The following is a 15398-nucleotide window of genomic DNA, read 5'->3' as shown; positions in this document are numbered from 1 at the left end:
AAATCCTGTAGAATAATACCGACTTTTGTAGAGGAAGTGAATTAAGTCAGTAGGTAAGAAACTATAGGTCGTTTTAGGTCAAACGAAGGGTATGCGTGAAAAATCCTATAGGATAATACCGGCTTATGTAGAGGAAGTGCATTAAGTCAGTAGGTAAGAAACTATAGGTCGTTTTAGGTAAAAACGATGGGTATGCGTGAAAAATCCTATAGTATAAATTCCGGCTTATGTTGAGGAAGTGAAATAAGTTAGTAGGAAAAACTATTGGTGGTTTTAGGTAAAACGAAGGGTGTGTATGAATGAATGAAAAATAAACTAATTAATGACAATTCTTTGTGATGAATGAGCAGATTAGAAAAAAGAGGAAGAACAGGTTGTGTGTCTGTGACCAACTCGTAGGAGGAATGTGCAGGCCTCTCTGACAGTTAACTGAGGGTAATTTGAGAAAGAGAGTGCATTTAACTCTCACTGGGAAGAGGAACAAAATCGATGAATATTGGGCAAAATAAGTTATACATAAGGATAAAACATTGACGTGATAATGTTTTAAACGACCATTGTAAAAAATACAATAGGTGTTAAAAAGAGGTATTAAACAAGGCACGGATAGTATATAACGGATGCGAAGTAGGAAGAAATAATTTTAAAATATCACGAGCCCTGTAACGAAATAGGAGGAAAACAGCAGGCGACTCTGGCACTCTGTAGCAACAGAGGCTGCAATTTAAAAATAGCCTAAAGGACAGGAGAGACTTTGTTTCACTAAAACCATGAATCAGGAATTAAACAGTAAAATAGGCTAAGAGAGAATACAGCAAGCGGATAAATAAAGAGATAAGAAAGTGTAGACATTATAAAGTAGGCTTTGATAGGAGAAATTAAGTGATGTGACTAATAAATTATTATTTGGGAAAGTAGGGTAGCTCTACCTTGGAAAATAGTAAATAAAAGGTTTATAATGCGATGGGAGTGTTTAGGGAAAATAAATAGTGGCATGGCAACAAACGGACTGTTTCTCCCCAGCATACAGAGATAGCGGAATTTAATAAAGCCATGGAGTCGCTGAAAGAAGCGCACATGAAATCTACCAAATTCGGCTTGAATACGAAAGAGCAAACTGGATAATGGAGGACAACATTACCCGGTAAACAGGATAAATAAAATAAACGATTCAGGGAGACAATTAGGAATTGGAACAATCACATAAAACCATAATAAGAAGCTCAATTTACCAGCGTTCTGATGTCAACATTCTATCATCAGAAAATACATTACGATGGGGGACAGATATGATTCTGCGTGCCCTCGCAGACGTGCGAGTGGTTAGCAGAGCTATAGAAAATATCTAAGCGTAAGAAGTGGTAGATGAGGAGCTAACAAGTATGGGGGAAAATGAGTGTAAGGTGACACTGGAACTTAGTGCGGTAGCAGAGAATGCCGCTATACAGGAGTTTGCATCCTTTTCAAAAGAGCAACAACGAATAATTTTGAGGTTAGTAAGAATGGAATTTTCACCAAGCTGTGTATAGTCTCTGATCGATCAATAAGTGGTTCAAAGAGATTACAGTTTATATGTGATGAAATACGTACTAGATCACATTTTACCTAACTTCTAGTAAGGTACCGATAGGATTTACAAATAGTCCAACTTGGAATCATTTAGCATTGAAACAATAGTTTCAGTGGTGATAAAATATGTGGAGAATTTGTTATTAGCGTCAAAAGACGGAAAATAAACGTATATGAGAAATCACCACCTTGGTAAAAGTAGTTGGAGGAAAGCAAAATGTAATATATTGGTGTTTCAATTTCTAAGGGTAAGATACAGATAACCAACCAGGAAGAAACTATGCGTTCTGTGCATGGCTAAACTTTTCTTGCATGTTCAGAAAAACGTAAGGGGTTTTCAGTTTTGTTAAGACATTCTATACCATCATTCTCTGAAACTGCTAAGACGCTTGTAGAATGAAATCAATATATAAGTAATACTATTGGCTTGCTGATTAAAAGGTAACATTGTGAATGTTAACGAAATGTACATTTCTTTTCCAGAAAAAAAGGGGTTTCATTTTCTCTGGTCAAAATGTAATTGGAGACTGCCGTACTGAGGAAAGCAGTTAGAGATATTCGGCCACTTTAAAAATAAAAATATCTGGATAAGGCTAAAAATGGAGTTCAAGATAAGTGAGGCCAGTTCATGTGTATTCTTGGCCTATGGTTCACTAGTAACCAATACACCTTATACCGTGAATGAATATGTAATAGTAGATTTATTTTGGAAGAGGTTTTTTCAATTCAATTTCAAATTGGGTATGCAGAAGGATGGAAATGTTTTTGAAAATGTATTTAAGTTGTTTCTAAAGAAAAGGGAGTGGAAACATATTAATGGTGTCAAATGCCCTGAATCCTAAGAATTTCCCGTGAAGACTGATCAACTTCACTAGAAAGTGTTGGAACAGGTGGGATTTAATTATAAAATTATTAAGAAACACCAGTCTCTATTCAAAGTGTACAATCACTTTGAAATTATATTATTTCCTTGGGAAAATGATGAAGAGTTGTAATCTTAAATTGACTAGTTTCTCAAATAGGTTTATTTTTTTATTTAACATTATCAGTTCCCTGGGGTTACGGGCTTTGGGTAAATACACAAATGTGCTTTGTTCATTCTGCATAGTTACTCCAAATGGTTTATTGGAGTGGGGGTCTCTGCGAGGGTTATGTTGATAACTACATAATCTGTAACTCGTCTGAGAGGTCGCCAGTAGAATAAGGGAGTTATCATGGTAGGTGACGTCAGAATGCTTTAATGCATGGGACAGATTATCACCACAACAAGTGTGTGTGAAGCTCAAACCCACCCTACTGGCTGAAGAGTGAGGGACAACTGTGTCTGATGACCTGTGAACTGTATCTAAAATAGACATGCTGGAATGATATGTGCTGGAAGAAGAAAGACTAAAGGGGATTGGGGTACTGACCTTTTATTACCAGGCCACTCAGGACAGAAAAACAGAGACAAAAGGGCGTATTGGAAAATAGATATTACTGGTACTAAAAGTTTTTAGTATAATGTTAATTATTAAAGGGATGATGTGTATTGAATTGAGAAGGTCAAATTTGAGTTAAAGTAAGCACTAAGGACTGTTATCCTGAATATTGGGTTGGACAATTTATAAACAACATTTAGTTGTGATTTGGATATAGGACTGTTTAAATTTACTAGGCCTAGGGAAGCTCTGGAAACTAATCCTGAGACAGGGTGATTGACAGAATTTACAGAATATTAGATTAAAGGTTTTTGTTTCTTTTGTTTTATAATGTCATTGGAATTGGAATGATAAATTGGAATGTTATAAGTAATTGAATAAAAGGTATAGTCTGTTGTGTGATAACACCCAAGGATGAAGAAGAAAGAGACCAACATAACATGGGCATAGAACGAAACGGATGGACGTTTAATTACATTACAAATAGTGGTAATTTATTGCAAATATGCAGTTATTATAATTTTCTTTACTTTTAATTTTTTGTTTGGTCAATTTATTTTTGATTTGAGGAAAATAAGTGTGTATATTGTTCCTGAGGAAGGACTGATATAAATTGACTAAAACTGATTTGAGAATGTTTAAGTATGTATCAAACTATGGAAAGAAATTAGGAGTAGTGACTTATGTGTTATGGGTTAGAAAAACTGTAACTACATTGGGGGCTCATACATGAAGGTTATGGTGTTATTTCTAGAAACAATGTATATTAATAGACAAGATAACTCACAGAAAAGGAAGGACAGTTGGTCTTGTAAAAATATAGGGATATAAAATATAGGGACAATTCTAAAGTAAATAGAACAACACACATACCTAAATTATGGTAAAATAAATAAGTGGTGGCATTTTGAACTCTAGAGCAAAAGTTTAAGAAGCTTAGAACTTAGTTTTGTTGGGATTGGATATTCTTCCAACTGGAAGACACTTGACTGATTACATGTTATTCTTACAGCAGTTGCTGTAGGGACCATAATTTGGCTATCATTGTGAATATTTTTGTGGCAGGAGTCCAGGTATTTGAGACAGAATGTTTACATAGAGATGTTATTTAAAAATTCAGATTTAGTGATCTTGCTCTAAGAAGAAAGGAAATTACCCATGTGTTAGTGTATATCCTCAGGAAAAAACAGCACATAAGACGCCAGATGGAAGGGCATGGGCTGAATTCTGGAGACTGAGTGTACATCAATATACACCAGGCTGGGGGTATACTTCTTACAGCACCTGCAGTGGTAAAGATCGTCATGTCTCTCTTTGGTGGGTGCATAAGTCTCACAAGAAGTGAGGTCCAGCTGAATAATGGGTGAGCTTGAAAACACCATGACAGAGGACGTGGAACCAGAGAGAGAGAGAGAGAGAGAGAGAGAGAGACTAGATTCCACTGTAGACATACTGGGTTGAGTTTGGGGGTTACTTGTTTTATTTGTTAATGCATCATGTGAAAAAGGATAGATGTTAGGGTAGTTGTACTCTAAACAACATGTTGGAGGCTTGATGTGAAAGCAGATACAGTGTTGAATTACTTCAAGAAGAAATACTGTTGATTAAGGTTATGCACATGCTTATCAGTTGAAATAGAGCAGATGGGGAACTAAGTAAAAAAATGACATAATATGGGAACACCTCTCAGAACCTGGGACCGAAAGGGGAAGACTGGGTGGAAGCACGAGGAAGCTTTTCAGGGCTTTTATTTTTGTGGAGTCCAGCAGAAAAGTATCCTGGAGGCATAGAGTCAGGTGAAGAGAGAGTGGGAATTGTCATGGTCTCCGATTTCAGTATTCATGAATATATTCATGCATAACACATGACATTGTCAATACTGTTATGTTTTGTCCTTTCCTTTCCAGGTCTTATGTTTAGGAAACCAGATGGAGAAGGGTTCGCCAGCTTCAGCTGGAATGTCAGTTTGTTGTGTGATGAGTGATGGAAGTAAGAGAATGTATGGTGTAATCATAGAACAGAGGCCATAAGTCTCTAAGTCTGAATGCCTCACAGAAAGAAGGCAGAAGCCTGAACCAGGACGACAGGTTCCACGTCTGATGATCCAAGGGGACCAGAAGGACCTCTCCCAGTGATACCAGGAGATCTAGTCTACGTTCGAGTGTTCCGGAGGAAGTGGGATCAACCGAGGAGAGAAGGACCCTACGAGGAGGCCGCAGCAACAAACACGGCAGACCAAGTGAAAGCCAAAATACGACAGGTGCATCGCCTAATGCACCCAGAAGGAGAGACAACACTGGAGGGAGAACCTGCGAACAACCAGAATTCACTCCTGTGGGGCCAGAGTGTCCAGGGATGGGAGGGAGTAACATGCCTGATACTCTTGATGACATACCTGTTGTGGCAGACCTCTTTGACAGAAGCCCTCCACAGTGGGACCCCGAAGTATCACCTACAGAATGGGAACATCTCTTCCCTAAAATTGACACCCTTCCAGATGGAAGCCCAGTCCGTCCTGAGGAGGGAGCCTCAGGGGAAGAAAGAGGAGGAGAGGCCTCACAAGGAACAGAAGGAGAGACCCCACAAAGAGGAGGAAAAGTCCAGCAAGCTGAAGAAAATGGGGATTTCCCCACAATTGACTTTTCAGCTCTTGAATGGTATCCTTAACAGACACTTGAAGTTAGAACCACAGAAGAACAATGACATTGACATAACAGAAGTAACAGTGAATGCTATTATAGAAACAACAGACTCACGCACAATCAAGATGTAGGGTGGAAACGGGAAGAGAAGTGAGGAACCAGTCAAACAATCTAAAAAGACTGACAAGGTTAGAATCTCTGTTCCACCTCAACACATAACTGAAACAGGAGAACAGAAGACAAAAGGATCAAACCCTTACCGGAGATTGCATTCGGTGGATGGACACATCAAACGAAGGGAGAAGTCATTTGGGACTCAAAAGGATGTGACCTGACATTAACCAAAGAAGTAGACAAGTGGGTGCTCACCATGAATCAGATTGAACCAGTTGAAGGTGAAGAATTAATAGTTGAAATAACAAGAACAAGATTGACCGAAGGGAGTAGCACCTCAGTCATTAGAATTGGTCCTACGCGAATACCTAAACAGGAAGAGCTAGAATGACAAAGAAACCTAAAGCATCAGAACCAGGAGGGTTCTTTACTGACATTTGGAACTTTTTGACAAACTCTAATGATATACCTCAAGACAAAAACATTGTAAAAGCGACATATATCTCAGAATCAGAACCACTCAAGGACGCCACACGAGAAGAAGGTGTGAAGAACGAGTGGTACGAATGGGCTAAGTATACAGCAAAAACAAACAGGATGGACAATTGTATTTTGTGTAGAAAATCAGCTTTGTCTGATCTTTTGATAGTACCTGAACTTGCATCATTTGAAGAATGTGTTAAATGTAAAATGTTCAATGTATTCAGAGAAAATACTACATTCCTTTGTGTAACATAGAATGCAGTTTGGCACTAGGTAACACTAAAGGCAGAAGTGAATTAAATCAAAAATATGTTGGGAGAACATGAATGTGCAATATAAGAACTGAATTGAATGATCCTCATAATGATGGGTTTACTATTGTAAAAAGAAAAGAAAGGGAAAAAATGAATGTTTCTACAGCTATGGAGATAATGGGATAGGATGTGGGAAACACTACAGTTAATTGAATAAACGACTTGAGTGATAGAAACTGCAGGAGTTAGTCAATTTTATAAAGTAATGATTGTAAAACACAAAGGTAAAATGTGGTAATATAACTCAAGTAACATTATATCTTGAAATGTTAAAGAATCAGGATTAAGGAATAGCTGATAGTTTCTGGATGAGTGGGCATACTACATGCTCATTGCTTCTTCACAATATAATGAATGATTATAAGTGTTTTATTCTTTACAGACTAGATCTTTTACTCCTATCTATGTTATTGTTTGGAGATGTTTGGAGAGGTTTTGTAAGTGTTTTATGTTTCAAATAGGATCTGGAGATGTTTGGTCCAGGTGATTTGTAAACTTTATTTTTGTTAATGGTTTTGTCAACTGTTGGTATTGGCCTCCACCCTATATGTCCTTTTAGTGTAGTTTTTGGTGCTAAATTAGCACCAGAGGAGGGATTTGTGAGAGCAAGATGTACATATAGGGAGAAACATAATATTGTAGCACAAGAGAAAGATACACTTAGAGTGCATTTGCCATTCTGGTAAAATGCATTGTCTATTGTATAGGACATGACGAGAAGAGACACATAGTCTACTAGTCCTAATAAGGACAAGCCAAACATAAGGGGCCCATAGGATAAGATGGGTATGTATTATTTTTGGGACATGAAGAGGTCCTGTCACCATTATAACTTGACTGAAAGCAGATATGGGTGTTATTGGGTGTGAACAAGCAGGAAGCACATATTGAAAGATAATGGTGGCAGATGGACTGAGGGAAGTAACTTCATTTGCATGTGGGATGGACTCATATGTTGTATGTGTATAAATCAGAGCCAGTGCTCTGGAAATGTGTGTGTTCCGCAGACCATCTAGGCTTCTGATATGTTTGTATTAAAAGCCTATATTGAATTCACAAGTTCTTGTAAGTGTTATATTTTGTAACGATCCTCCACGACACTACCGCCATCGAGAAAAGAGAGTACTGTGCAGCCGTCTTCATCGACCTGGCCAAGGCTTTCGACTCTGTCAATCACCGTATCCTTATCGGCAGACTCAACAGCCTTGGTTTCTCAAATGACTGCCTCGCCTGGTTCACCAACTACTTCTCAGACAAAGTGTGTCGACAAAGTGTGTCAAATCAGTGTGTCAAATCGGAGGGCCTGTTGTCCGGACCTCTGGCAGTCTCTATGGGGGTACCACAGGGTTCAATTCTCGGGCCGACTCTTTTCTCTGTATATATCAACGATGTCGCTCTTGCTGCGGGTGATTCCCTGATCCACCTCTACGCAGACAACACTATTCTGTATACATCTCACCCTTCTTTGGAATCTGTGTTAACTAACCACCAAACGAGCTTCAATGCCACACAACACTCTTTCCATGGCCTCCAACTGCTCTTAAATGCTAGTAAAACCAAATGAATGCTTTTCAACCGATCGTTGCCCGCATCACTACTCTGGACGGTTCTGACTTAGAATATGTGGACAACTACAAATACCTAGGTGTCTGGCTAGGCTGTAAACTCTCCTTCTAGAACTCTCCTTCCAGAATTTTGGATCTCCAATCCAAAATTAAATCTAGAATTGGCTTCCCATTTCGCAACAAAGCCTCCTTCACTCACGTCGCCAAACATACCCTCGTAAAACTGACTATCTTACCGATCCTCGACTTCGGCGATGTCATTTACAAAATAGCTTCCAATACTCTACTTAGCAAACTAGATGCAGACTATCACAGTGCCATCCGTTTTGTCACTAAAGCCCCTTATACCACCCACCACTGCGTCCTGTATGCTCTAGTCGGCTGGCCCCCGCTACACATTCGTCGCCAGACCCTCTGGCTCCAGGCCATCTAGAAGTCTATGCTCCGCCTTATCTCAGCTCAACGGTCACGATAACAACACCCACTCGTACCACACGTTCCAGAAGGTATATCTCACTGATCATCCCCAAAGCCAACACCTCATTTGGCCGCCTTTCCTTCCAGCTCTCTGCTGCCAATGACTGGAACGAATTGCAAAAATCACTGAAGATGGAGACTTATATTTCCCTCACTAACTTTAAACATCAGCTATCTGAGCAGCTAACCGATCGCTGCAGGTGTACATAGCCCATATGTAAATAGCGCACCCAATCTACCTACCGCATCCCCACATTGTTTTTATTTTATTTTCTGCTCTTTTGCACACCAGTATTTCTACTTTCACATCATCATCTGCTCATCTATCACTCCAGTGTTAATGTGCTGAACTGTAATTACTTTGCTACTATGGCCTATGTATGGCCTTACCTCCCCACGCCATTTGCACACACTGTATATAGACTTTCTTTTTTTCTATTGTGTTATTGACTGTACGCTTGTTTGTTCCATGTGTAACTCTGTGTTGTTTGTGTCGCACTGCTTTGCTTTATCTTGGCCAGGTCGCAGTTGTAAATGAGAACTTGTTCTCAACTAGCTTACCTGGTTAAATAAAGGTGAAATACATTTTTTTATATAAAACACCAGGAACTCACAATCCCTCCATCAGTCCTCAGACTGTCCGCAATAGGCTGAGAGAGGCTGGACTGAGGGCTTGTAGGCCTGTTGTAAGGCAGGTCCTCACCAGACATCACCGGCAACAACGTCGCCTTTGGGCACAATCCCAGCGTAGCTGGACCAGACAGGACTGGTAAAAAGTGCTCTTCACTGACGAGTCACGGTTGTGTCTCACCATGGGTGATGGTCGGATTCACATTTATCGTTGAAGGAATGAGTGTTACACCGAGGCCTGTACTCTGGAGCGGGATCGATTTGGAGGTGGAGGGTCCGTCATGGTCTGGGGCGGTGTGTCACAGCATCATCGGACTGAGCTTGTCACTGCAGGCAATCTAAACGCTGTGTGTTACAGGGAAGACATCCTCCTCCCTTATGTGGTAACGTTCCTGCAGGCTCATCCTGACATGACCCTCCAGCATGACAATGCCACCAGTCATACTGCTCGTTATGTGCGTGATTTCCTGCAAGACAGGAATGTCAGTGTTCTGTCATGGCAGGCGAAAAAAGCCCAGATCCCAATCCCATTGAGCACATCTGGGACCAGTTGGATCGGAGGGTGAGGGCTAGGGTAATTCCCCCTAGAAATCTCCGGGAACTGGCAGGTGCCTTGGTAGAAGAGTGGGGTAACATCTCACAGCAAGAACGGGCAAATCTGGTGCAGTCCATGAGATGCACGGCAGTACTTAATGCAGCAGATGGCCACACCAGATACTGTTACTTTTGATTTTGACTCCCCCTTTGTTCAGGGACACAATTCCATTTCTGTTAGTCATGTCTGTCTGTGGAACTTGTTCAGTTTGTCTCAGTTGTATAATCTTATGTTCATAAAAATATTTACACGTTAAAGTTTGCTGGAAATAAACAGTTGACAGTGAGAGGACGTTTCTTTTTTTGCAGAGTTTATATTAACTTCAGTTGCAGTGAAATGATCAAATTGAATCTTTAAATTGTCTTGGGAACAGGAGTGGATAAATATTTCTATCAGCCTCTCGGGGAAAATGCACATGTAATGTGTCATCTTTGACACTTTTGCAAGCAGACAGCATTTCAATCACATTCAATACACACCCAAGACTGACATTCTCAGCATTCCATTTCCTTAAAATCTGTCAAAATGACATTTGGCACAGGACCAATGTTTCCACTGTGTTCTAGCATGCTACCTGGTCCTTAAATCATTTTACCTGTTAAGATGACTAATGCATTTATTCTATCAACGTAAGACATTTGTGAGCACTACTTTAGTCTTCTGGGGCAACAAGTTATGACAGAAGAGAAGCTGCATGTATTAAAATATAGTTGACAAATGGCCTACCTAAAGGAAGTAAGCAGAAACTTGTCTAAATTAGGGGTGAAAGTAGCCGTTAAGCTCAGTTATTGTGGAAAACTGAGCAAGTAGCCCACTTTAAATGAATTTGACAGAGTCAGACAACCATGAGATGTATGCGCAGGCTCCGTTTCACCACAAAAACAGAATTGAGGGTTACATGCCACAGTAGCCCATCTCCGGGGTACAAGCTTTCTCAGGTTTTTGTAAAACAGGATTAGATGTTTACATGTCAACACAAAATAAATACTTTAGTATCCTGAACGGGATATTGATGGTCAGTGGCTTTAACGTAGAGCCAATCTTGGGATTTGTCAACCAGCAGCAAAGATAAAAAATGTATTATATATTTCAAATCCAAAAGAATAGGAACATTCCCTTTTACTACAAATTGCACTGGCAACCAACACGGTTCTCAACCAGCTAGCCAAAGGTAGACATTAAAAACACAGTATTTCAAAACACAAGGAAGCACTTAAAGTACAATATTTTATTGTTTTACAAGTAATGCAGGGTAGCATGAGCAGCAGCATCTCCCTGGCCGACGCAAAAGCATACAGTGGAAGCTTAAAGAAAGTGTCAGCAACAACTTGGATTTGTCATCTAAAGGATGAATCTACCATTGCAATTCTGTTGATAGATGATTAGTACAAATGATTTCTAAATGCAGGTGAGTGTAAAAGTTGCACATTACAAGTAGACTTCCCTTGAGGCAGGGCTCCTTTAGACAGGTTTGCCATTCTTGGTTCAGACACAGATTTGTAAATATATTGGTGGGCAGGTTTGGGAGAACTTTTGCCATTCTCATACACAGATTTGTAAATATATTGGGATGAGAACTGACTATTCAACGATGCTGCCTTGAACGCTGCTGGAGCTGAGACATTGGGTGCTTTCATTGTTACCATCAGACCCAAAATCCTGAGAAACACCACTGCTGCTAAAATCCATGTTGCTTGAGGAGTTGGCCCTCCTGTTCAAGGCCTGTGGCTCCCGCCGAGGCAAGGGCGCCTGTGGCTCCCGCCGAGGCAAGGGCGCCTGTGGCTCCCGCCGAGGCAAGGGCGCCTGTGGCTCCCGCCGAGGCAAGGGCGCCTGTGGCTCCCGCCGAGGCAAGGGCGCCTGTGGCTCCCGCCGAGGCAAGGGCGCCTGTGGCTCCCGCCGAGGCAAGGGCGCCTGTGGCTTCCGCCGAGGCAAGGGCGCCTGTGGCTCCCGCCGAGGCAAGGGCGCCTGTGGCTTCCGCCGAGGCAAGGGCGCCTGTGGCTTCCGCCGAGGCAAGGGCGCCTGTGGCTTCCGCCGAGGCAAGGGCGCCTGTGGCTTCCGCCGAGGCAAGGGCGCCTGTGGCTCCCGCCGAGGCAAGGGCGCCTGTGGCTTCCGCCGAGGCAAGGGCGCCTGTGGCTTCCGCCGAGGCAAGGGCGCCTGTGGCTCCCGCCGGCGCCTGTGGCTCCGCCGAGGCAAGGGCGCCTGTGGCTCCCGCCGAGGCAAGGGCGCCTGTGGCTCCCGCCGAGGCAAGGGCGCCTGTGGCTCCCGCCGAGGCAAGGGCGCCTGTGGCTCCCGCCGAGGCAAGGGCGCCTGTGGCTCCCGCCGAGGCAAGGGCGCCTGTGGCTCCCGCCGAGGCATTTGAACCAGATTTGATGAGGTACCGACTTGAGGTACCGTGGCCGGTTGCTTCACCTAAGGTATTTGGGCCAGTCGTGGCGCTTGATGAAGCACTGTGGCATATTGCTTCAGCTAAGGTATTTGGGCCAGTCGTTAAGCTTGAAGCATTATGGGTGGCCGCTTCCGAGGCATTATGGGTGGCCGCTTGCATGGCACTGTGGCCAGTTGCTTCCGCTGCCGAGGCACTCTGTCCAGCTTCTTCACTTAAGGCATTTGGGCCAGTCGTGGCACTTGCTGAGGTATTATGGGTTGCTGCTTCTGCTGAGGCACTTGGGTTGGATATGTCACCCAAGGTATTTAGGCCAGTCGTGACGCTTGATGAAGCATTGTGGGTGGCCACTTCCGAGGCATTATGGGTGGCCGCTGGCATGGCACTGTGTCCAGTTGCTTCCAGGCACTTATGGCCAGCACTTGCTTCCACTTGCTTCCGCTGCCGAGGCACTGTGTCCAGCTTCTTCACGTAAGCCATTTGGGCCAGTCGTGGCACTTGCTGAAGGTATTATGGGTTGGGCTGCACTTGCTGAGGCATTGTGGGCACTGCTTCTGGGCACGGGATATGTCACCCAAGGTATTTGGGCCAGTCGTGGCGCTTGATGAAGGCCAGTTGCTTCAGGGTGGCCAGTCTTCGCTTGATGAAGCATTGTGGGTGGCCGCTGGCATGGCACTGTGTCCAGTTGCTTCCACTACCGAGGCACCATGGCCAGTTGCTTCACCTAAGGCATTTGGGCCAGTCGTGGCGCTTGATGAAGCATTGTGGCCAGTTGCTTCACCTAAGGTATTTGGGCCAGTCGTGCCACACTTGATGAAGCATTGTGGCCAGTTGCTTCACCTAAGGTATTTGGGCCAGTTGCCACACTTGCCGAGGCATTTGGGTGGCTGCTTCACCTAAGGCATTTGGCCAGTTGCTTCGCTGATGAGCACTATGGCCAGCTGCTTCACCTAAGGTATTTGGGCCAGTCGTGCCACTTGCTGAGGCATTGTGGGTGACTGCTTCTGAGGCACGGGATCCAGTTGCTCCACCTAAGGTATTTGGGCCAGTCGTGACGCTTGCAGTGGCATTACGGGTGGCTGCTTCACCTGCCGAGACACGGGATCCGGTAGCTTCACCTGCCGAGGCACTGGAGCTGGTAGCTACCGCTGCATTGTGGCCAATTCCTTTTAATTGATTTTGGGGAATATATCTATAATTACCTACGAAAGAAAAGAAAAGGTTCAAATTGTAAAATGACATCATTTGAAGTTCTGCTATTTATACGGTGTTACTTTTACTGAATTATATGTGCAGAACAAAACACACCTTTAGGTGGAGGATAACAGGTTATCCCTCCAATTAGCAGGCAACAAATCCAAGAAATTCTAAATAAAAATAAAAACATCCTAGTCAGTTAAATACCTTTAAAACATGGAAGACAAGGGAATCAAACTAGAGCCATACAACTTACCTCAAAGACATTTCAAAACTCACAGCCATTTTTCTCCTCAAATCCTCAGTATTCAGAACTAATGGTAGCCAGAAGCCTTACCAGAAGATCCCTGATATTGTATCTGATTGTCTTTTTTGCTACGCCTTACAAAGGAATCCTAGACCCTTCTAATCTGGCTGGTTAATTAGGTACATCTGCAAGCCACTGAACATAATTTCCATTGGTCCAATTTCCCAATTGAGATTAGGTGCGCTTGATTTCATTCAGCTGGTGTGCTTAAGGGTTTGCGCATTCATGGACAAATCCAATGGTTTCAAAGAGTGAACTCTACCTACCCAGTGCACTGGGTGAGCTTAATCAAGTGCACCTTTATTTCATGCTAACTAAGATCCTGCCAGGGGCTTTTGCAGGTGCACCCTCAGTCGTCCGGTAGAAGTGTGTTGTGCAAAAATATATTTTAGATTTTTCAAAGTAGCCTCACTTTGCTTTGATGACAGCTTTGCACACTCTTGGCATTCTCTCAACCAGCTTCATCTGAAATGCTTTTTCAACAGTCTTAAAGGAGTTTGAACATGTGCTGAGCACTTGTTGGCTGCTTTTCCTTCACTCTATGGTCCAACTCATGCCAAACCATCTCAATTGGGTTGAGATTGGGTGATTGTGGAGGCCAGGTCATCTGATGCAGCCCTCCATCACTCTCCTTCTTGGCCAAATAGACCTTACACAGCCTGGCGATGTGTTGGGTCATTTGTCCTATTGAAAAACAAACGATAGTCCCACTAAGCGCAAACCAGATGGGATAGAGTATAGCTACAGAATAGAGTGGTAGGCATTGTACCTTGAATTCTAAATAAATCACAGACCATGTCACCAGCAAAGCACCCCCACACCATCACACCTAGTCCTCCATGCTTCATGGTGGGAACCAGACATGCGGAGATCATCCGTTCACCTACTCTGTGTCTCACAAAGAATGCATATACAATTTCATCCCGTGTCATGAGTCTTTGGCCAAACAGGCAGTCGACTACAGCAGGCAATTGTGCTAATTTGTGTCAATGTTTGTGAAATGAGTTCCATGTGACACATTATGCTAGCTAAGCTTCCCTGCTAGTGCCTTGCCAGCTTCATTGGAACTTAAATGGATCCATTTAAGGTCTGAGTTCTCATACTATGTAGTTAGATGATTTCACCAACAATACTTGGTTTAGAAAAATTGACTTGTTCTTATTTCGCCATTATTTAACCAGTTAGGCCAGTTGAGAATAAGTTCTCATTTACAACTGCGACCTGGCCAAGATAAAGCAAAGCAAGTGAGACAAAAACAACCACACAGATACACATGGGATAAACAAACGTACAGTCAATAACACAATAGAAAAATCTTTATACAGTGTGTGCAAATGAAGTAAGGAAGTACGGCAATAAATAGGCCAATAGTGACAAAGTAATTACAATTTAGCAATTTACACTGGGGTGATATATGTGCAGATGAGGATGTGCAAGTTGAAATACTGGTGTGCAAAAGACCAGATAAACAAAAACAAACATGGAGATGAGGTAGGTAGTTGGTTGGATGGGCTATTTACAGATGGGCTGTGTACAGCTGCAGCGATCGGTAAGCTGCTCTGACAGCCGATGCTTAAAGTTAGTGAGGGAGACATAAGTCTCCAATTTCAGTGATTTTTGCAATTCGTTCCAGTCAGTGGCAGCAGAGAACTGGAAGGAAAGGTGGCCAAAGGAGGTGTTGGCTTTGGGGCTGACCAGTGA

The 15398-nt window shown here is 42.7% G+C and overlaps 1 protein-coding gene across 7 annotated transcripts; it reads right to left on the bottom strand.

Annotated features, from left to right (window-relative positions):
- Positions 1-11347: 11347 nt before the first annotated feature.
- On the bottom strand, positions 11348-13779 carry LOC121840790 (homeobox protein ESX1-like). 7 transcript variants are annotated; one of them, XM_042306027.1, is made up of 7 exons: positions 13647-13779; positions 13502-13560; positions 13127-13395; positions 12626-12647; positions 12515-12588; positions 12010-12298; positions 11348-11721 (listed from the first exon to the last, which is right to left on the bottom strand). In XM_042306027.1, the coding sequence occupies exons 1-7, from the start codon at positions 13673-13675 to the stop codon at positions 11489-11491; spliced, it is 975 nt and encodes a 324-aa protein (XP_042161961.1). In that variant the 5' UTR covers positions 13676-13779; the 3' UTR covers positions 11348-11488. The 7 variants fall into 7 exon arrangements, 4 of the variants coding, with proteins under 4 accessions (XP_042161961.1, XP_042161956.1, XP_042161967.1 ...); XM_042306022.1 differs by having other exon boundaries at positions 12010-12588; positions 13647-13777; XR_006079927.1 differs by lacking the exons at positions 11348-11721; positions 12010-12298; positions 12515-12588; positions 12626-12647 and adding exons at positions 12840-12974; positions 13034-13089 and having other exon boundaries at positions 13225-13395; positions 13647-13773.
- Between the last annotated feature and the right edge of the window lie 1619 nt (positions 13780-15398).

Source organism: Oncorhynchus tshawytscha, linkage group LG02, assembly GCF_018296145.1.
Source record: "Oncorhynchus tshawytscha isolate Ot180627B linkage group LG02, Otsh_v2.0, whole genome shotgun sequence".
Classification (NCBI taxonomy): Eukaryota; Metazoa; Chordata; class Actinopteri; order Salmoniformes; family Salmonidae; genus Oncorhynchus; species Oncorhynchus tshawytscha.
The sequence above is the reverse complement of the archived record's forward strand: the minus strand, read 5'-3'. Positions and strand labels throughout refer to the sequence as shown.

What these genes read in the sequence shown, in the direction of transcription:
- LOC121840790 (XM_042306022.1), bottom strand. Translation starts at nt 13,675, where the DNA reads ATGGCTGTGAGTTTTGAAATGTCTTTGAG. An exon ending in AGTTTTGAAATGTCTTTGAG is followed by an intron (nt 13,561 to 13,646) that starts GTAAGTTGTATG and finishes ATTTTTATTTAG; the next exon opens with AATTTCTTGGATTTGTTGCC. An exon ending in TGCCTCGGCGGGAGCCACAG is followed by an intron (nt 11,722 to 12,009) that starts GCGCCCTTGCCT and finishes CGGAAGCCACAG; the next exon opens with GCGCCCTTGCCTCGGCGGGA.